General features: G+C 42.3%; 1 protein-coding gene across 7 annotated transcripts in view; it reads left to right on the top strand.

Annotated features, from left to right (window-relative positions):
- SLC16A12 (solute carrier family 16 member 12) overlaps nt 1-23,049 on the top strand; it is a 35,034-nt gene continuing 11,985 nt past the window's right edge. Inside the window, exons 1-3 of one of the 7 annotated variants that reach the window (XM_048310565.1) lie at nt 1-150; nt 679-786; nt 22,526-22,734. In XM_048310565.1, the coding sequence (XP_048166522.1) occupies nt 22,625-22,734 (110 nt within the window). In that variant the 5' untranslated portion in view covers nt 1-150; nt 679-786; nt 22,526-22,624. Of the gene's footprint in view, nt 151-403; nt 787-856; nt 933-2,573; nt 4,055-22,525; nt 22,735-23,049 lie in introns of those variants that run through there. The other 6 variants (XM_048310568.1, XM_048310569.1, XM_048310571.1 and 3 more) reach the window with 6 other exon arrangements.

Genomic DNA, 23,049 nt, shown 5'->3' on the forward strand with positions numbered 1-23,049 from the left:
AGCAGGGCAAACACTTCTCTGCCACCCTCCAAGGGCTCTGCTTGCATGCTGCTGGGAGCTTTGCACTTGCTCTTTATAGAAGCACTGGAAGGCAGCAAGGTCCCAGGGGAAAGACAAGGACCAAGCAGCTCTTGTCTGGCAACAAGAAGGGTAAGAAAAGATCCCATTTTATCTTTGTTCTCATGGAAAGTGTCACAGGATGTTTAATGTCCTTTCTGAGTAAAGACCTGCTGCTTTCCAGATCTTGCCTGAAAACACATGCAGTATTCAGCAGGCCACTTAGTTTATCTTTCTTGGATAAACAGAAGGCTGCTGGAATTTGAAACTTGTTCCAAGAGTCTAGGGTCCAAATCTACATGAGCCCTTCCCCTGGTCTGGTCTGGGGTTTTGAACTGTTTGAAAATTTAAAGATTGCCAAACTGCAGCATGATTCCTAATGGGGAGGAAGGGCTGGTGTATGTGACAGAGGGCCACCCTTATGCACAAGTTCTGGTGTTATTTCCACTCTTGAGTGTTGCCTGACTTTGGAACCGTTTAAAAATATCTTATGAAATGCCTGAGAGCACTGATCCACAAATCCCAGTACTGACTTTGCTTCCACGGGAAGAAAAAAATCCCTCTTAATGCGATGAAAGCTCCCGTGGCACTGCTGAGACGCACTTTTTCGTGTTGGTGAAGGTACCACGAAGGAGAGACTCCGATGACAGCTTGACGGAGCCGGGCGAGGGGCAGCGCTCGGCCGAGCCCACCGGGGCCCGCTGCGGGGAGCGGCAACCAGTCAGCCAGGTGGGCGACCGGGGCGGCCGGGCAAACTGCGGCAGGGAGGGGAGCCGAGCCGAACCGAGCCGCTGCCCTGCCTCCTGCGCCGGGCAGCGCGCACCGGGGGCCGCGGGGCTCCTGCCGAGCCTGCAGGTAGGGGCTGCAGCCTGCAGGTAGGGCGTGCGGGGCTGCGGGGCCCGGGAGCAGCGAGCAGGGACAGAGGGGTGGCCGGAGCGGGGCGCGGAGCGGGGCGGGCAGCGCGGCTCCCCGGCGGTGAGGCTGCAGCCGGGTCGCTTTCCTGCCCTGCCTGGCTCGTGGTAAAACTGCGGAAACATTGAAAAATCAATAAAAATGAATGTAAACGCCACTGTTTAATGAAGGAACTGTATATACGTGCATACGTAGGTATAAGTTGTTGGTCTGGTGAGATGTTAGTCAGGTAAACAGCGCTTAAGGATAAACAGCGGTTCAAGTTGCTAGATGGTATGAGGAAACTCAGGTATGTTTTATTCCTGTTGCATAAGCAGAACGAATGTACCTGTTTCAGAAGCAGGTGTGAGAGGCAGTGCTGCATCTTGCCGTCGTTCCCGTGTGTGCGGACCCGCGGCTGTCGCCGGGATGCCCGTGCACGGGGGTGTGTGAGTGTGCCTCTGTGTGTGCCTCTGTGTAAGTGTGTCTGTGTGTGTGTGTGTCTGTGTGTGTCTGTGTGTGAGTGTGCCTCTGTGTGTACCTCTGTGTGTGTGTGTCTGTGTGTGTGCCTCTGTGAGTGTGTGCCTCTGTGAGTGTGTCTGTGTGTGTGTGTGCGCCTCTGTGTGTGTGTCTGTGTGTGTGTCTGTGTGTGAGTGTGCCTCTGTGTGTACCTCTGTGTGTGTGTGTCTGTGTGTGTGCCTCTGTGAGTGTGTGCCTCTGTGAGTGTGTCTGTGTGTGTGTGTGCGCCTCTGTGTGTGTGTCTGTGTGTGTGTCTGTGTGTGAGTGTGCCTCTGTGTGTACCTCTGTGTGTGTGTGTCTGTGTGACTGTGCCTGTGTGTGTGTGTCTGTGTGTGTGTGAGTGCGCCTCTGTGTGTGTGTCTGTGTGTGTGTGTGTGTCTGTGAGTGTGAATGTGCCTCTGTGTGTGTGCGCCTCTGTGTGTGTGTCTGTGTGTGAGTGTGTGTGAGTGTGCCTCTGTGTGTGTGTCTGTGTGTGTGTGTCTGTGTGACTGTGCCTCTGTGTGTGTCTGTGTGTGTGTGAGTGCGCCTCTGTGTGTGTGTCTGTGTGTGAGTGTGTGTGAGTGCGCCTCTGTGTGTGTGTCTGTGTGTGTGTGAGTGCGCCTCTGTGTGTGTGTCTGTGTGACTGTGCCTCTGTGTGTGTGTCTGTGTGTGTGTGAGTGCGCCTCTGTGTGTGTGTCTGTGTGTGTGTGTGTGTCTGTGAGTGTGAATGTGCCTCTGTGTGTGTGCGCCTCTGTGTGTGTGTCTGTGTGTGAGTGTGTGTGAGTGCGCCTCTGTGTGTGTGTCTGTGTGTGAGTGTGTGTGAGTGCGCCTCTGTGTGTGTGTCTGTGTGTGTGTGAGTGCGCCTCTGTGTGTGTGTCTGTGTGACTGTGCCTCTGTGTGTGTGTCTGTGTGTGTGTGAGTGCGCCTCTGTGTGTGTGTCTGTGTGTGTGTGTCTGTGTGACTGTGCCTCTGTGTGTGTGCCTCTGTGTGTGAATGTGCCTCTGTGTGTGTGTGCCTCTGTGTGTGTGTGTGTGTGTGCCTCTGTGTGTGTGCCTCTGTGCATGTGTCTGTGTGTGTGTGTGTGTGCCTCTGTGTGTGTGTGAGAGTGTGTGTGAGCGGCTGGCTCCCCAAAAGCTCCAAAACCCAAGGCACAGGCTGCTCAGATGGGCTGGAGAGCTGGCCTGTGGCCTTCCACAGGGATAGTTAACTAATCAAAGCAATCCTTATCCTGAACAGCCTTGATATTTCTTCTGGGATATTAACCCAATTGATTTCCAGGAGAATTCTTACTCTCTTGTAGGACAACCAGGCGTGCAATAGACTCAGGCCAAGTGGCACATGTCTTGTAGGAAATTGTGTGCTCAAAGGCTGACTAAATTCAGGGAATCTATTCAATGAAAAAAAAAAAAAAAGCCAGAAGATACAGTGAGTATTATCCTTATTTTGAACTTTCTGATAATTTGCCACTCATTTATCAACCTATTCTGTTTAATACCTCTACAGGTAAGCTGTTAAATTGGTATTTGGGATGAATTTAGGATTGTGTGATAGCATTCTGACTAAATTGATTTCATTAAGTTAACAAGCTGGTTGGGACAGCTGAGTCTGTTGTTGTAGGTCTGCTCCTACAGTGGCAATGAGGAAACGTTTCCGTTAGTGCTGGGAAATTGGAGGATAACATGAAACTTAATGAAGTGAAACAGAATTGCAGTTTCCTCAGAGTGATTCTATTATGCCTCAGTTAGGGCTGTGTTATTGCTCACCTCAAATCATTAGCTGTTACTGTCTTTTTGTATTTTTTTTTAGTGCTGCATAGCACATACTGTGTTCTTGTTTTATATTTTTTCAGTTGCATTATATTTAATGTTTACTTTTCCATCTTTTGCAGCAGTGTAACTGAAGCTGTGTTTTAACAGAAGGTTTCTCTGGGCTTCCCTAAGGGGGTTTCTACATTAATGCCTTTAAAATTCAATCATTAACTACTGCCTTAACCTGAAGCTGGAAAGTGATGATGAAAAATAATATGGCACAGTGTGTAATTTAATTTTACAAAGCTTTATCAGAATTGATTCAGCTGATATGTAAACAGGGGAAACCTCAGGAACTTTCTTTTCACCCCAGCTTGCACATTGACTTCAGCTTCAAGCTGTGCACCGTTTACCTGACAGCTGCATTGCTACAGCACTGACTGATCGGATCTGCTGAGTTGGTTCTTGTCTGCAGCTGTGAGGAAGGGGACCAGGACACCCCCAGGGATCCCTTCCGGATCCATATTCCCAGGCCAAGGTCCAACAGACTGGGCACAGGGGGGGAAGATTTTTCAGATGTTTTGGTGCAAACACAATTGCTTCCTGAGGGAGAGATTTGGCATGTGTTTCCTGAGTGAACTGTGCTTGCGTAAGCAGCCCCCTGCCACCCTCTGAGCTGGACTAGCACAGCCATTTGTGGGGCTCATGGGGAACTGCATCGGGGAACTGCAGTGGGTTCAAAAGCGCCTTTTCTTCTTTTTTATTGATTACTTTTAACTCTGATCTGTCTGACTGTGGGGTTGCTGTGTCGGGGTTGAGAAGGTGGCCTGAAAGGAGGGAACATGTGGCGGGAGTAGGAGGTAAGGGCTGTTTCTGCTGGCATCACTGCTGCTGAAAGAAGTAATTGCTTATCAAGCTGTGGTCAGAGGTGGATGACATGTGGTTATGGCAGTTGCCTGAAAAATGTAGCTGAATGCTCAGATATCTTATTGCAGTTAGTTAGCTGTATACACGAAGATATGATGCTCTGTTTCTGTTGTAACTCTGAGTTTGCACCTAATGATTTTACTTTCGTGATGTATAACTATGTGTAAAACTTCAGGATACGTTCCCTACACTATTCTCTCTTGGAGTATGAGCATTTTAAAAGACCATTTTTCTGGAAAATAGACCTAGGCATCATAAGAATATGAGTTTTATTAATCAGATTATATTTAGCTGGATAGGTGAATGCCTAAAATTCTAAACAGGAAGATTAAACCACCCCTAAGAGGGTGCCTCTAATCCTAGAGACCATAACTGTGACATGCATGCACTTGACTCTGTTTTACATGTACATAAAATGTTAACTATACTTTTGAATGTAGTGTAGACCTGCTGTTAAATTATGAATGACAGAAGCAATTAGACAAGTAGCACTGTTTTAATTAGTATGGTGAGACTAAGAAGTCAGTTCAATGTAAACTTTTCATAATCTGCTACAGTTTATTTTAGTCTGGAAAGCATTGATGCTTTTGTGCATTGTTTTAGGACTTGTTCTCATTCTCACTTTAGACACTTTGTTTCTCTATCATGATCCTATTGTAACTAGTAAAAAACCACTCAGAGCATATTGTCCATTTAGCACAAGTGCATATTTAGAGAATGATGGTACTCATTCTTGTTCACAGAACTTGAAGGTGAAATTATGTGCTATTGCTCTCTTTATTCAACAGAGAAAAATCCCTTCTTCCTTCCAACCTAAAACAAGAAACTTCACAGGATTGAAGAAAAGTTTCTTACCTTTACTGTCCTGTGGTGGGTCACTACATCTGCGGTTTGGATTATCTTTGTAGAGTCTCATGTAGATTTTAAAAAGCAGATTAAAAAAACCCTAAAATTTTAATTTTTTCCATTTTTTTTCCTAAGAGGAAAGGGTTTTCTTTGCAGCAGCCTTATGAGAGCAAAATACATATTTTATGAGCTATATTGTTGTGTGTGTTAATTGACACACATTGATGTGACTGTGAGTAGTAAAACTGCAAGCTACAGCTTGCCTGCAGGAAGTGGGCTCCCAGCCTGTGGGATGGAGAAATTTGGAAAGGTGTCATTTTTAAAAACCAAAACTGTAGCTGTCCAAACTAATCACTCTGTTTTTCTTCACTGGAAATGAAGGTGCTTCCTACTGAGCTTATTGAACTGATGGTTTTGTTTTCCTCTCTGGAAGTGTTCTGCACTTGCAGTGGAGTGGAAGAGCTGTTGCCAATGGGGCTGTACACTGAGTTGGCTGCTCTGGGTGAACATACATACCCAGGTGAAGACTCTCTTTTCCTGGATTGGCTCCCTGTTCCTCCTCAGCTTGTAGGATGCTGGGTATAACTACATACAGGGAAAGCTGTGATTTTCTAAGTATGAAATCTTCGGTGTTCAGGTTCCTCATCCTCCTGTTTTTGGAAGAAGCATTTTTCAGTACCAGAGGGTGGGTGCTGCTCAGGTGACACCTGTCTGGCATGGTCACAGACACCATGGCAGGACAGAGGAGCCCACAGAATTCAGGTGTAGCCAGGAGGCACTTATCTTTCCTTACACAGAAAGATCAAAATCCATCACTTTTGTCTTCACAGCGTTTTAAGCTGTGCAAGCCCCTGAGGCAGCAGATCATCTCCTCAGCAGCAAGATGAGCTATTCAGTGGTAAGATTAGCCAGCAATTTGTGGCAAATTTCTTCCCCAGAGCCTGCAGCAGCTGGGAATTGTAGAACTGGCTTGAGGGCGTGCAGCAATGTATTTTGTCAGTAAGTTAGGATAAGTTTAGTCTTCATTAGTAAAACTCTATCGGTTACTTTGCATACAATACAAATGCTACTGAATAGTCATTTCTCAGCTGCAGTTCAATGTTGGAGAACTACAAGTTATCCACAAACCAGGATAATCTTGCTGCTTTTACTTGACTTAAAAAAAATGAACAGCATTTTTTGTTCTTATTTCATTTCTGTGTCATATTTATTAGTTTTTGCTTGTTCTGTTTGATGAGATAATGAAGTGAGAAGGCAGTAAATGAATCTTTAGTGTTTACTTTTAGACAACATTACTGGTTTTCACTGAAAAACTGTTGGTTTCTTTTTCCTTTTTTGGTGTTTTATTGTAAGATGATTTTCTGGGCTTTGGTGTGAATGCTGTCTCACAGCATTATATAAATAACAGAGAAAAATGAAGCAACTGTATTTATTTAATATGTGTTGTATGTCTGGTCTGTGCAGGGGTTGTACACCCACACACGCATGAGGAATCAGGCTTATGTTTTACGTCAACTGGCAAGTTAGGTAGTGCTATCTAAGTGGCTAGGATGAAAAACTAATGTAAAAACAAGACATGGGAAATAATCTGGGCTCCTTTTACTATTAAACATCATTTTCTTTGACTGTTCTCATTGTCACTAGAATTTATTCAGTTTCTGGGGAACACTGTCCTTAAATGCTTTTTGAATGGTAAATACATTAGTTGCTAGCAGAGGGTTGTCATAAGTGTCCAGAAATATTGATCATGGGAAGCCCTAGACCGTATGTGGATATTTATTTATAATGTACATTTTTGTTCTTTTAACCTACTGGCAGGTAAATAAGGAGAACTGATTTGCCGCCCTTTTCTTTCCAGCTCTCCAAGTTTCCTGTGCAATCTGTGAGTGACTGGGATACCATCAAAATTATTGCTATATCTTGCCAAGAGATGTGACCAAACTTCAGGGATTCCTCAACTGTCGCAGTTTGCCAGAGTACTCGCCTACATACCATTTATTTTCCATTTCTTCTGGGATAACGGTGTACCTAATGTTTGAAAGCTTTTCTCAAATCCTTTTGACGCATTAGGTGAGAGTGCAGATGAAAATAGGGTGAAAGAAATTTCAGTTCTTGATTGCAACGTCAGAAGCAAAGCTCCTGATTAGAAAAAAAAATAGAAGAAGGAAATATTTTCTTTGGATGTTTAAAAAATGAAAGTTGTTTCCCAGGTATTGCAGAAGGTCCTAGAGGCAGGTTTTGAGTACCAAAACAGAGAAGATGTTTTAGGCTAGCAACCACCAAATTCCTGCATCCCCCTTTCTGAATAGGACCTGAAAATATTTTTGGAGTTGGGAATTCAGCTCCTCATCCTCAGTCCTCAGCAGGACAATGCTGACATTTTTCTCTCCCTTTGTTCAAAATGTAAACAGTCTCCTGTCTTTCACCTTTTTTTCCAAACTCAAAGTTTCTTTCCTTCCTGCTATTTCTGGATTTCTCCCAATGTTGATGTAATGATACATATTTCCCAGATGTGAAATGCAAATGTGGAAAGTGAGATCTTTCTCCTGCCTCTCTCGGGGTTTCTTGGAGTCTGTTATGCTGTTGAGTTTCCTAATTAACATCTCTCCTGATTCAAATGGTTTTCCTGCTGGCCATAATGTTTTGGAGGCTGTTTCAGTACTTAATAAGTCACGTCTTAGAGTGTTCATAGTAAACATATCTTAAACTATGTTGGCTTTGAGAGCTTCTTGAAGACCTCACAAAAGCCCCTAATTTAGTCTGTAGACATAGTCAAATACCTCCTCCTGTCTGTTTTAGGCCTTATCAAGTTGTCATGTTTGACAATATCAAGCTCCTTCAGCAGAGGAATGTTTGGAGCTTGTTCAGGCAACCTGCTGGTGGGTGCACAGCTGAGAAGGTGGCAATGCAGGGCTGTGCTGCTTCTCTGTGGTCACTGTGCCAGCTCCTCTCTGCTCTGTCGTCTTCGGATCACACTGCAGTGGAGTATGGATTCCATTTGTGTTACTCCTATGCATTCCTAAAGGTATCGGAGTATTTGGATTGGTAATTTCTAGACTTTGTGTTTATTCCTCTCCTCCAGAGGCCCCTGTTATCAGCCCTTCAAGCTCATCACCATTATTTCCCATAAAAGTCATTAAAAAAACACAGAAAGGGAGAGCTGAAATAAGAAGAATCAAACCCCAAATGGTTCCACATTCAAGGCATGTGCCAGCCTCATCTTTCTGTCACTGAAATGCTGAATCCAGTTTCTCAGCTATTGAGCCTGAAATTTCCTGGGCTAGGGGTGTCACACTCAGCCTTGCCTATACAGGTGGGCTTCAGTGTCAGCATTCAATAAATATTCAAAGCTGGTTTTAAAGTGAGTTGATGCACTGAACTAGATGGGAATAAAGGTTTCCCTTTCATCATATGGGCTAACTGATCTGAGTCAGCCCTTGAAGAATTGATTTGATGTGCTATTTGCCATTTGAATGTGTTGATGTTTTACACGTCTCATAGGCAGCAACTTCTCATGTTTTAAAAGAAACAAACATTTCTTGTAGTTTGCTTTTTGTTTGTTTGTTTGTTTTTAAACATTGCAGCCTTCCAGATGCAGTCCTGTCAGTTTGGATAACAAACCACTGCCTATGTATTCTGACCATGTTCATGTCGTTGCCGCCACATGTTCCTGGAGAGTTCTCTCCCTGTTGACTGTATCTCTTAGCAACCCTGTCTTCATGCAAACATCCTCTTAAATTACACTTTCTTCCATAAAAGCTTGAAAGACACACTATCTGACCTGCTTCATCTAACAAGCCAACACTACTTGTTTTGACTCAAAACAACTTGAGAAGCTTCTTCGTAAAGTGCCCTCTGCCTCTGTTGACTCCCTTCTTCTCTCTTTCTAAACTTCTGTATATATTTCTCTTTCTTTCTTTAGTCTGAATGGTCCTGGGGCAGCTATAGAGTGATACCACCAGCAGCAAGCCGAAGTGCATTTTTAAAATACTGAAAAAAGTTTTCCTGTGGACAGAGAGAATATTGGAATGGAAATCAGCTGAGCAAGAAAAGCCAGCTGAGAGCAGAAGTGCTTTCCCTCTTGAAAGGACTGAGTTAATACAAAGACCAGGTAGTTTCTCCACTTGATCAGTATCAACACTGTGCTCCAATAGCAGCTGTAGTTTTTTGTATGAAAGCTGTTTTCTATGTTAAGTATAGAATTAACATTTTCTATTTCCTCATCTAAAGCAGTTCAGACTATTTCTCTGTGCATCTGGTATTTTGCATTGAAAGTGGCCCAAATATTTAATTTGGGAAATGCAGCTGCCATAAAATACAATTTGATGACAGCAGAGAAATTAGTATTGGATGAAAAATGTGCTGAATGTGGCATCACAGCTAATCACAAAGGACCCTCAAACTCTCAGCAAACATATGCAGTTTCTGTCATTATGTATTGAAGGACCTGGCTTCCACCCTAAATATGTGAAAAAATAAGCAGTCAAAACAGGATGCAGTTGGAGAAAAATTTAATTGGTCAAATTTCATTTTTGGTTTTGCAGGTTGGCGTGTGGCTGTGATGCAAATTGGCAGGGCAAAAATGCTTTGTTAGCAGAGACATCCCTGTGAATCCCAGCCAGAGCCAGCTTCCTGTAGAGACAAACACTGTTATTTCTGTACCCTATTTAGCTCAGTGGGACACAGCACAGATCCAAAGCATTGAGCAGTTCCCTTTCTGGTTAACTTAAGGATCCAGATGCAGAGTAGGCAGGGCAGTAGAGCAAAGCAGTGCAAGTGACAGTGGGAAATTTAGGATGAACTGTGGCTCATTCCCCGCCTGGTCCACCATCCTCTGCTCTGCATGAAGCCAGTGTTTCGTCTCTTGTTTGTGGTCAGAGTTCTTTCTATCAGTGCCCACTTAATTTAGCCTGATGGAGTAGCAAGCTGGAAAGAATAAATAGAATTATGCCACACAGATGGTCTATTTTTAATGAAGTTAATGGAGTGGAGAGTAATCTCTGAGGGTTTGCAACCCATATGATGTAATTCTGCCTTTGGCTTATGGTGCAAACTCCATAAAAACAGCCCACACGTGGCTGGTGGTAAGGTGACACTTGTCAGTTTGCAAGCTTTGTTTGTTTGCCAGAAAGGATGAGATAACAAAGTATTTCAGATTAGAAGTGTTGCATGGGCATCTTGGGCATATAAGCAGAGGTATTCTGCAGAGTACTCCTTTAGTAAGCAATTTTTACTTTTACTCAAATGAGAAAGTAAATCTTGGGAGACAGCTGTGAAAACTCAGTACACAAAGCAACTCCTAGAGAATAAAAACCCCCTTGGTTTTATTGCTTCTAGAGAATATAGCAAGCAAGAATATAGCAACCAGGTAAATGCTGTTGTCAGTGTGTCAATGCCTCCTGACAGGATAGGTCTATGTGGTTGGCACTAATGCACCAAATAAAATTTGTGTAGGGAAAAAACCCAGAGGATGTGAGTGTGGTGACAGACAGGACAGCGTGTGAAATAAGCGGAGTGTGTTTTAGGGTGGCGGTGGAGGAGGAAAAGGAAATCTGATGGCACTTGTGGACTCATTAAAATTTGCTGTGATTCTATTTTTGCTTCAGGTGAATTTAGAACTTTGTAGCAATTTAAAATGTATTAAATGCAATCTGCCCTTATGTGAAATACCCACTCAAGGAGAAAAATTATCTAACGATGAAGGATTTGGAGTATGCAAGAGACCTTGTTTAGGTAGGTGCATAGGCAGGCACTGCTGCCAACACCTTTCCAGTGTTTTTCAGGGTGCCAAGATACATCAGTGATACTTAATTGGAAATGGCAACTTAACTCTGTGAGAGATGCCATAGTTGAGAAACAGATATTAATTTAATTTGACCTTAGTTTTTGTTTATCAGTTTTAGCGTGAGATCAAGATTATCCTTTTGTTATTATGGTGTCAATGAATATATGGGTGAACCAATAGTTGCCTGCAACAATTCTTTGGAATGCTCGAAGTTACTCTTCCAGGTAATTCAGAAGATGCAATTTAAATAATACTATCTTGATAGTTATAGTTTATCTCCTATAGGGGGTGAATTTCCATTGTAAATAGAAGATGTTCTTGAAAAAATCACTAGGACCTGTTCATTTTTACAGAAAAAAACTTAATTTCCTGTGAGAAGATTTTAAGGAATATCACCCTCAGTGTATCAATATAGGAATAATTTTTTCTGTTAATTCTTGAGTTATTTTTGCTCCTTTAGTCATCCGTGTAATAAGCTGTTTAAAGTGAAACTGATCCCACTAAAAGGATTTTTGATAACGAGATCTAGTTGAGAAACAATTACAAGGTTGGCTGGAATAACAGGATAAGAGGATAACAGTTGAGTTGTCCTTTTAAATCTTGTTTTCATTCCCAAGCTGACATGTGGTGAGACTTTGACCAAAGGATACTCGTATGACTGTCCAGTCAAACCAGGGAGCAAATGCATTTCTTCACCATGGTTCCTTGACCAGTAATGTCAGTAACAAAGCTGAGAGTGAAAAGCCCAGACTACCTGGTTTTTTTATAAAAAAAAAACTTTCTTATAATTCCTATGGAGTACCTCCTGGACCATGGTACCAACTTGAAAGCCCATACTAAGTTCTACAACCTATTCTTGAATTTCTTAGCCAGGCTTTTGTTTTTATAAACTTTCCAATTCAGTGGTTCAAAATGCTGTGATAAATGGCCAGCAAGTTGGCCTGTAGGATCAGATGAAAAAGAAGAGCCTGCATAGTTTGATTCTGAAGTGTTTCCATTTGAGAGTTTGCCCATAGGAGCCTTTGGGTGTTTTATGGGAGATTTGGCAGGCTGTGCTGGTTCTGGGGCTGTAGATATTCAGCTGCTGTAATTAGGACTGTGTTTAATAGGAAGAAGAAACAGAGCATTTTTATCCATGTTTTTATAACCAGTTCTTACATAAATTTCTAGGTTATTTTTCTTAGATAGCATCAGCCTCTTTCTTTTTTCCCTTTTCAAGTACTTTACAATTTCACCTTTTATGGGCTCTCTTATCATTGCTGTCTAACATTTAACAAGATGACTCCCTAACATCTTGCTCCTCCAGATGGGCTCTTTTCCTCCTCCTTTTATAGCTATCTGGCTTTACAGTGTAGATGTTGAAGAGAAAAGACAAATGTGATACAATCTGGGGAAAGTGGTTTCCTGTTTTTCTACATACTGTCTCATTTACTGCTAGAGTAACTCAAACCTCTTCTGTAAAATTTCTGCCCTCACTACTTACAGGTTTGTTTTCCTGCCAAAGGACCCTTGGGTCCTTTGGTGCAAAGCCCTTTGTCTCATTCTTTTTATGACTTAAGATAATCCTGTGCTTCTTGTGGTCAGATATTTTTTCAAATATTCTTTCCAATTACATCTCCATCACAGGCATGTCTGAACACTTTCTGTAACATTCTTCTTGCTGACAGTGTCTATGGAGCTGAGAGGATACAAACTGAGGTTATTTATGGGAACATCAGAGAAAATGAAAATGGAGATTAACTTTTAAAGAAGTTAAAATAGAAATCTGGAGAGCAAAGGTAAAACATACTTAAGGTATAACAGGGAGATTTTTTTTTTCTGTGTTTCACTTACCAAAACAAAAACATTCTATGAAGGGAAATGTTCTTTAACATAAAACTGAGAAACAGTATTTCTGGGCTGCAGTGCTAACTAGCAGGAGTACACCCTTAAGTATCATGGAAAGTTCCTGCTGATCATTTCTGAAAATGATGTAATCAAGCAGCTGCACCAGTATTCACTCAGCAAAGGAAACCTGGGGCACTTTTCTCAAAGCTTTAAACCTTTCCTAAAAACTAAAATATGGTATTAAACAAGGATCTAGCTGAAACATGGATGGCTTGGTGAGGCTGAATGGAAGACTGAGCATGAAGAATGTGCTGATTTGCCCAAGACACTTGGGTTGTCTGTTAACTTTCAGCATGTGATTTCACCAAAACAGTTACTTGTGAGTAGATGCATATTTTCACTACATGCATGCTGCCTAATGCATTCTTCCTGGTTGGAGATATATTTTGTATGGCATGCTAAGAGTTTTTCATCTTGACTTCCATCTGTTTCCTTGTCATTCATTTCAATATTTCATGTTTCCTTCCCAACTTAGTAGCTTCCCTTTTGCTGCTTTCTGAAGGCTATGTGCAATGACACACATATGAGCCTACTTGTGCAGAGATGTGTTCATGGGAGTGTACCTATGGATCTATTATAATATATTATGCTTTTTTAATAAACTAAATGTGATTTGTACAATGACTTCTCAGAAATATCTAACCTTGTAAAGCCACACTCATCAGTAGTTGCTTTTGGAAGTCTGTTTCAGGAAATGACAGACATCCTGGTTTTTTGTCTTAAACAGTTGTTCGTCCAGTACTTAGAGAATTTTCTACCAGTCCTGCTGGGGATTATGTTAATGCACCATTGTATATACAATAATTATATACTAATGTTATTATAGGGAGAATAATTTGTGGCTCTGACATGATAGTAAGGCTATCTGACTTTTTTACAGAGTTCAAGGTCTCAGCTGAAAACCTCCCAAGAGAAATAATAGTCACGGTGCAATCATATGGTGCATATTGTCCATTAGAAGAGCATGCATGGCATCAAGTGTCGTAATAGCTTTGTTTCAGAATGTAAGCTTGTGTGAGCAAAAGGAAATAACCTGCCTTGCCTTTCCATGCCTGATTAGCTTTTGCAAATATTGCACATTGAAGAAGACAATGAACTGATGCTAACAGCAGCCATAAACCATCAGATAGAGGCAATCTTCCGCATAGCTTGCTCTGTAGGTACAGAATTTGTTTTCTAAAACAGTCATCTCCTTTCCCTTTAGAAAGCACTTGTGTAAGATTCACATCTTGAAAATCAACTGTGAAAAGTATTTTTCTGTGTGAATTGCTAAAAAACCAAACAGTGCCACTTGGGCTCTGAACTCTTCAAGAACATGAGGAAAACATGTCTTTGTTTAAGTGCATCTTACTAAAACCCAGCCAGACACATCAAGGACATTAAAAACCAAATTAGTTTTACATGGCTTGAACAAGGTTTTTCCATGAACAGAAAGGCTGAAAAGGTGATAACTGTGAAACAGCTCCAAGTACAGGTACAAGTTCTGTAAGTGTATCACTGAGACTTCTAGGTGAGGGCATACCAGTGTCCCCTGGGCTTTCCTCCTGTTTTCTTGGATCTCCTCTGCCAAGCAGGAGCCTGGCCACTGGTGGCACCTCTCCCAGGACGCTTCAGAAGGGCTGTCAGTGCTTCCCCAGGCTGGGACTCCCCACTGAGGACGTTTGCTGGACCTGGTGTTCATCAGCACTCATTTCTCATCAGAGAGAGACATAGAACTGGAAGCAACCGCAGGTTTTGGGTGGCCTTTGGAACTTGCAGGTATGTTCAGGGAGATGTGTCTCCATGGTTGTCAGCCCCTCAGCTTCACCCAGGTACAGCTGCACTGTTGTGCCTGAGCACTCCTGAGAGCATCCTAATTGTCTCTGGAGAGATCAGAACAGCATTTGCTTGTTATATGATTCAGCAGGTCATCTCCAGCTAACCTAAGAGAGGTTAATTTTTGGATCCTTATCACCAAAGTAGGGGTGCAGAATCAGTGAAGAAAGGGGAGAGTAGTGATTTCCACAGACTGACTATGTAATTGTCTGAAAAAAAAATGTGCTATTCTCACGTGTTCCATAGCAGCTTTGCAGTGATATTCTTTCTCACAGCAAGGTTGTCTTGAAGATGGAAAAAATAATATACCAGATGTGGGGAAAGTGTCAGTTGAAGATCATTTTGATTAAAAAGCTTTTTCAGAATTTCCAAGAAATCATGGTCAGATGCTAGCATTTCTTTAAGGATATAAGACGACACTAACAAGTGCCTGATCCAGAGAAGTGCACAGATCCTCGAACATAGGAATGACTGAGAAAAATTACTTTACTATCACATATTTAAGCTTAACAGTAAATGAGAAGTGTTGGAAATGTTTAATCATCATTAATGATATATTATAAAACTCAAAATTAACAGATATATAATGTAATTATAAGGAAATAGAAACCCTTCCAAAAACCACTGCCTACCCACCACCTGTTTCTATGTTAGGAAATGTAGCAATATTGAAAATGGAGAGATATTAGAAAAATAGCAAACATCAGAAATTTCTGACACATCTGTATGTTGACATCATAAGATGGAACATGTGTGACCATAGCCTTGCTAAGGGTGTGCTCACTGACAGTCTCAGCTCAGATTTTGGGAACAGCCATGTACTCAAGGAAAATTGTCTGGCTCTCTGTTCTTTCCATCACAGTGAAAAATGAAATGGTGAGTACTGCGCCTATTTAAAAATCCTTAAGAGTGTCAATCAAAAATGCACATTTTCAGGTGGGTTTAAAGTCAAGCTTTTCTATGCAAAGGTGTTTTCCTACAAAAATATTCCTTCATGTATTTTACTCTCTGTAGTTACACAGTATTATTTAAGGGCTAACCTAGCCAGAAACTACATAAAAGGGTCAAGAGGTTTCCATTATCATTCACTTAACCTTTTTCTGTAGACCCCTTCTGTCAGGCTGTTGGTTTTCTGTAAGCCCCACACAATGGTTTTAAGAGACAAGGGATGTTCACATTACATTTCTCATTGCTGACCCAGCAGAGAGTAACTATTTCTGCTGGGCCTCAAGCTGCACCATTTGGTTTCAAAATTTCTGGCAACTTTAACAAATTAAGGAGCCAGCATGGCAAAGTGATTTCTGTGGGAGGCAAGCATGGCCCTTCCTATCCCAGTGACTGCTTGGTATGGGAGCAGCTGATGAACATCCTGCTGCTCTACAATCCTTCCTTTTGCCATCTTTTTCATGTTACAGCTCTGAGTGCTTTTACTTTTGGGTAAAAAGGGAGTCTTCTAAACTCTTGCCCTTGTTTTGTGTCACCCCACTCACCTATGCCCCTCTCTACCAGCTGCTTAGCATTCCTTTGCTTTCCAGACTGCTTTTCCTGTTCAGTCTGTCTCCAGCAACCACCTCCCTCCTATGCATAAACTGAAGCACACAAAGAGTGTTTGCTGTTCAGCATAGTGATAGGAGTTATTAAGCTGGGCTGCTACACAGTTATCTTCTCTATCTGGATACATTTTGGATGGAGGGCAAGTTTTATCAGATGTTTGTATGATGCCCAGCCCTGTGACACTGCTCCCTGGTCAGAAGCCCCAAAGTACTACTGCAATACAAATAGAAATTATTTGTATACAAATACAAATACAAATAAATTATTAATGTTGCTCTTATTTGGTATCATAGGGAAATCCCTCCTTAAAAGTATAAAAGTGGTTACACATTTTCAAAATAAACCATCCAGATTTATTCAGGAATATATGGATAAGACAGTAAAAAGCATGAAGCACTTATTACAATCTGTCTTGATGTGCTTCTTGGCTCAGTGTTATGGCAGCAATTAAAAGTCAGGTTGGATTCTGGTTTTGTTTTGGGATTTTTTTTTTATATGTTTGTTTGTTTGCTTTGATTCTGGCAAAATTCCCTAAATGAACTTTCAGGTAAGCAGTTCTTTTTTTAACCATTTGTAACAGTGCTGGAGAGATACTGAATTTATGGACGTCTGAGAAGCTGAATGTGTACCCTGTATGTAGAGATGGGCATAATCCACAAGATTACTTGCTTGCACAAGGAAAATTTCCATGGATTCATCTGCCATTCTTTTCAGAAAAACATAAACTTTGGTTTTATCTAGAGACTGGACAGACACATATTTAAAAAGAAAAAAAGGCTGACAATATAGAGTGACAGCCTTAAGGTGCTCAATGGAGTTATTTTTATTTAGGGACAGAGGGTTTCAAAGGACCTCTTGGGTTGTTTTTAAACAAGTCAAAGTCATAATCATATAATTCTTGATAAATAGACTCTGCTGAAATCAAAAATAGCTGTTCTTTCCGAGTTAAATAGCTAACTCAGGGTGCAGAATGGGACAGCTGTTAACTGGAGGAAAATAGATTGGATTAGAAATAGTGTTTACATCCCAAGAGCTGTACAGAATTGAAGTGTCTATTTTCCGTGTATTTCAGAACAATTTAGGATTTAGCTGCCTGCCAGAATGCTGGCTGTAGTGCCTACCGTGGTATGCAATTGCTAGTGTGGGAATATGGGAAAGCAGAAGAGGATGAAAAAGTGTCTTGTTTTCTTCCTAACAACAACAAAAAAAACCCCCAAAATCTCCTCTTCTCCTAACTAGAACAGTTGATAGAAGGTTTGCACCTGTCTGCATCTTCTGGGCTCATACAAAATACCATGTTCCATTTAAATGTGCTGTATTCTATGAGTTAAGGGGGCTAGCACACTTCTGGGAGGACTCTGGTCAGTGGTCAGATGTGGTCATCCTTGATCCTTCAAGATGCACAAAAGAAATGAACTCTTTCAAAACCTGTAAAATATTTAATCTTATGCTCCACTCTTGCACAGAACAAGCATCTTTTTGTCAGCTAGCTTTTTCCTTCTTCTGTCTGTGATACCCATACCGTGCCCTTTTTGTTTTTTCTTTTATTAATAGTTCTTTAGTTTGTTTATTTTTCATTTCATTAAAGATGCAGCAGTCAAAGGGAAGAGAAAACAAGAGAGTACTAAAACAAGAGGTCAACATGAATGTAGCAAGTGCCTAGAAATAATATTTGGTGCAATTTTAAGAACAAGAAAGACAAAAGATCTGTCTTGGAGCTATGTGAATAGCGTACATACAAGAAGATATTAAAACTAACCCAGAGCTAGGTGCATGGGTTAAATGCAGTAAATATATGCAATTCTGTTACCTTTCACGCATTAATGAATCTTCTCCAGCTATGCTTAAACTGCTTTATACTTGTTCTTTATAAAATTCATTTGCATGAATGTTCTTACAGTGGCTTTGGAAGCTGTGTGTGTTGTTGTTCACCAGAAAAGAACAATTTAAATTCAATAGTGTGAATGAACCTGTTCTGGAAGAGTGTCCTGGCATTCTGGGCACAGAGACTGTGACAAGTTCCTCAGGCCTTGCCCACCCCATCTTCATGGTAAAGGCAGCAAATGGCACATACAGTTTATCTACCTGTATGTATCTGACACTGGTCCAGAAAGAAATTCTGGGTAAGTCTCTTTCTTATTCTTCTGACATGTGCATCTCCATATTATGGAACAGGTAAAAGTAAGCGTTGGATTCTGTGCCTATTTATGCTGGTAATACATATTTGGGCCAGCTCCTTTGGGATAAACTGCACAGAATCCTTCCATGCAGTTCTGAAAGAAATTGCAAAGGTGTCTAAACACCCACAGCCATTTTGATTTTGTGTAGTCAGGATAGGGTGAAGAATAAGAAAGTAGTGGAGTGGGACCCCCCAGTATGGTCTGGAATCTGTGTGCTCCTGCCTGGGGCAGCTGTGATACAAAGCTCACCTTATGCCTGTTCCTCTGGCTGAAGCCATATCCCTCTGCAAATGGAGCATTTTCAAAAAGCACCCAGACTGTCTGGCACTGGAGGTGGCATTTCTTGAGATGATGCCCAGGTACATCAACACTGCAAATGGAGCAGCTGAACAAGGCAGGAAAAACCCCACCTCTGGTCCCTGGGCAAGCCAGCATGACTGTACCTGCTGTTCCTCTGTCCTTTGTCATACAAATGCTTTGCATCTTCACACTGCTGTGATATCATTATTGAAACGATTTCTTTAAGAAGGAAGCCTTCAGGGTGGCAGGAGAGGCGGGCAGAGGGAGCAGCGAGCGCTTTGCTGGCTGTGAGCTGTTTAAAAGGTCAGTGGCTCCTGTCACTGTGCTGGCTGGTTGCTAAGCTGCTGTGGATTTCTGTGCTCCTTTTCCTGGCTAAAGAGACCTTGTGATGAGGTGCAAGGTTATAGCAGTGCCTTTTTAGTAACCTCACCTGCTCCTTTCTGCTTGCTGAGCAAATGAGTAAGGGAAATGCTCTCAGGAGTGCTTGTTTTCTTTCCTGGGTTCTCAAAAACAGCTGCTGAAGTAACTGATAGGTTATTTGTCCTGCCAAATTAAACCTAATGTTTTAACCTGGGGCAACAGTGTCACTGCTTAGTGAGCTGCCAGGGCACTTTGAGTAACTAAAGCTTTCTAAGGGATGACCAATTTGTACCATCTTCATCCCACTTGCATCTTTGAACTCACAGCAAAGCACATCGGCTTAGTGCTTGAGTGAAAATTATCTAGCAAAGGTTGCAAAGTATAGACTGTTTCATGAGATTGTCCTTTAACCCTGCTTTTCTTGAGATGTCTCAAGCAGGAGGAGCTTTTATGTACATCTGAGATGTGTTATAATAGCAGCCGATGCTGCCAGGCCTGACAGTGGAGCAGATATGCAAAAAGAGTCTTATCCTATACCAGAATGGTTAAGAAAAAGATGCAACATGAGAGCAAGCTGAGGTTTGGGAAGGGGAAGGACATGATTGCTCAGATAAAGTGTGCTTTCTTGCTGTTCAAATTCATTTGCAGAATCCATAAGCCGTACTATCCACCATACAGATAATTAGAAAACAGCACCAGGGTGTAAGCAAATGAAGTTTCCTAGCCTCAGAATGAAATTTTCAGGTTGACATAATAAGTGCTTTTAGACATGTGCAGCAACAAGAAAGGTAATTATTTAACTTGCTTATTAGTTCAGTGGCTGTGAAAGTCACAGCACTCCTTGAAGCAAGTGGGGAGTCAAGGAGATGAGGATTGCACTAATCTGCCATAGGGAGGCTGGGTGACCTTTTCTGTTGGCCAGGCATTTCTTATAATATGGTTGTTTTCAGTTGCTTGTAACCTCATTAAATGTTTGCTGGCAGGGCTCTGGGAAAATAACAGCAAGTAACCATGTAACCAAATAGCTAATCTACGTTTACTTAGCCTGATATGTCATCGGATTCTTCCCAAGTACGTTAATGTACAGCTAAAAATGCAAACTAGGTTCTCAACCCTGATCTGAAGCTTGCCTGGGAAGTTGGGCCAGAGATCTAGGCTGAGGCCATGCCACCCAGCTATTGCTGTTTGTGCATTAAAATTAGTTAGGGCTCTGTATGGGGAGATTGTTGACTCCTCTGAACATTTTTGTGTATATTTCTGCTTATTGAAGAGTTACTGTTATCCCTTCTGGCATTCCTGGAAGTTCCTCCTCCACCCTAAATAATCATAACTTGAAAAAAATCCTGTAGAAGGGGCAATGAAAGATACTGCTCAGATCCAAAATAAGAAGCCTCTTCTTACCAAGACTGTGGAAATGCTGAAGTGGTATGTCTGAATTGCTCAGGATCCCTCTGTGATGGATCATGTGCTTATGCAAACCCCACCTAGCTATATTACCTGTGATTGCCAGGAAACTCTTAAGCTAAATAACTTGAATGTTATGAATGCCCTGTTAATTCATGGGTTCTTGTGGGCTATTCAATCATCCAGGCATTTGAACATAACTTATTAAACTTGCAATACTGCCATAAATCCACGCTGAGGCCCTCAGTGTTAGATGCAAAACGTGGTGGCCACATGGTACAAAACACTGGTACTGGCTCTGCTTGTTCAAGTGAATTTGACAGGATAAGTTGACAGTAGATTTCACTGACAAATCAGGATATAATCTATTTGTGACCCTCTGGCTTAATGCTAGATTATCTAGCAGGTTTTTTGTGACTAGGTTACACGTAGACACAAAAGTGAGTTGAGCTTTGTTTTCCATTTAAGTAGACAGGGGTGTGGTGATGGTTTGAGTAAATCACACCACTTGATGATCTGGTCATTCACTGATCCAACATGAAGAATCATGTAACTGCTGCCTTAGCCATCAGATAACTTGTTCATCCAATGTTTGCACATATTTTGTAAGGCAGTTGTTGATTGAAGCTATACAGAAAGCTTCTTTTGAAGCTACGATTGACCCTATCAATTAAAAATAAAGAATCAGTCATTAGCTCATGTCCACTTTCTTGAACCATAACATAAACCCTGCAAAACTGTCTGTAGCCTGGATGGAATCTACACATGACAAATATGGTCTGCTCACAGGTCATGGTAGGACTAGGTTTTATTCATCTAAGCTTTCAACATGTTGTGGTTTTCGTTTGTCATACATGTTTTCTCCTATTTTGCTCACCTTTAAGTTTGGCAGTGTGCGTATGTTTTCTTAAAATAACTCTGGTTTTGGTTTTGAGGTGCAAATCTGGGTATCTCAAGGTGGCCACAGATGAACACTTCTCAAAGGTTCAGCTATGGTGGAGTTTAGGGCTAGATTTGGGGTGCCTTGCTGTTTTGGGTCATGGAGCTCTGGGTTTTCAGAGTCAAGCCTTGAGCATCATCTGTCTGATCAGCTTCAAGGACTGAGGATGCTCATTGTTAGCCATGTATCTGTTTTCTTGAATGGCCATTTTAAGTGGCTCTGTAGCCCTCTGACCTGCTGTAACAGGAAACACTTCCTGGGAAGCCTGTGGTTCTTGTCAGTGGGAATGTTGCAAACGTAGCATCTGTTGTAGTTAGGTGAGATAGAAGTATCTGAGCTTTCTCTTCAAGCAAAACTGAAAGACATCCCAAATATTTTGCTTATGCCTTATAAATGTTCAATCCATCCAGAGGCTAAGGGCTTGCTGGTGATGGCAGAAACATGGTCTGAAATCCAGCACTGACAGCCAGCACTGTGTGTTCCTGCACTGTGTAAATTGAGGCATCTCAGGTCCCTCAATCGAGCCCTGCCATTCAGTCACTGATGCAGGAAGGACTAAGGGCTGCTGGTCCCATTAGCAAAGCGCATGACTCAGTTACTCACCTAGGGTCCAGTGGGTGTCATTTGGTCTCCTGCAGTGTCCTGCAGCACTCAAGGTGCATTTAGAGACCATTTTATGGCCTGGATGCAGGCACAGTTTTGACTTATGTGGTTAGGAGAGGGGGACAGGCTAGCTGTAACCTTCTGTGAACTGTCCATGCTCAGAAAATTAAGTTGCTTGTCCTGCTGATTACAGCTTTCATCTGCAGTTTATCTTGTGGGAACAAGGAGGTCATTTTATCATCAGATCTGCTCTGGCTGTGTTGTGAATCTTCCCCTCTTGTACAAAGGTGAAAGCTGTATTCTCTCAAACAAAACTTTTGTGCTAAATTTTGTATAAGGAAGAATAGCTAGTTTGAGTAGAGATTGCAATCAAAAATACAGTTCAGGCCAGGGACTGGCATGAGTGGGGAAGCCAGCTGGGGGTAAATGAGTGACTGGCAGCAGTAAAGTGTGACTTGTACATGTATGTAGTGACACATAGCGAGAAAGAGGGCATTGTGTGCTCGGGCAAGTTACCCAAATTATCATGAAAAGCATGATACCAGACACTGGGTCAAATTCTGATGGCCCTTTGGTTTTCAACAAGTTTTCATAAACTTCATGTGAAAGCAAACACTCACTTTTGTGCTGTAGAGCTGAGGCAGGATGTCCTGTCCAGCCTGCACAGCCATTGAGGTTACGGCCTGTGCAATGTGTCCTGACTCCTGCTCTGCCTGCCTTCTCTCCCCAGATGGCCGGTGACCCATGTGCCCAGCAGCCCCAGCCCATGCTTGGCATGAGGGCCAGAGCCATCTGCTGCCACTGAGGCGAGGAGCAGGCAGGGATCGCCATGGCCTCATCCCGGCGGGCCCGGCACACAGGCCCTCCCGACGGAGGCTGGGGATGGATGATCGTCGCTGGTTGCTTCCTTGTCACTATCTGCACCAGGGCCGTGACCAGGTAAAGGCACTGCTGCTTGTCTTGCTGACCTGTTTGTGGCATCACCTTTTATTTTTTCCTCTTAGGAGGAGGGTTTGGGATCTCCCTGATGTCCTGCAGCTGACAGGGTTATTCTGGCTAGGTACAGAGTCTCTCCTGCTACATTTTTCAAGGCTTCCTAAGGCTGCAGGGAGGACCGAGGGATTATGAGCCCTCTGGCTTTAATCTTGCCTCCTCTGACAGCTGCTGTAGCTTTCAGCACCCACTCCTTGATTTCTTACAGAATCAAGGCCTGGGGCAGGTAGTGCTATTTCAGGCTGTGGTGGTTTGGCTGGG

This window comes from Corvus hawaiiensis, chromosome 8 (genome assembly GCF_020740725.1).
Source record: "Corvus hawaiiensis isolate bCorHaw1 chromosome 8, bCorHaw1.pri.cur, whole genome shotgun sequence".
NCBI lineage: Eukaryota > Metazoa > Chordata > Aves > Passeriformes > Corvidae > Corvus > Corvus hawaiiensis.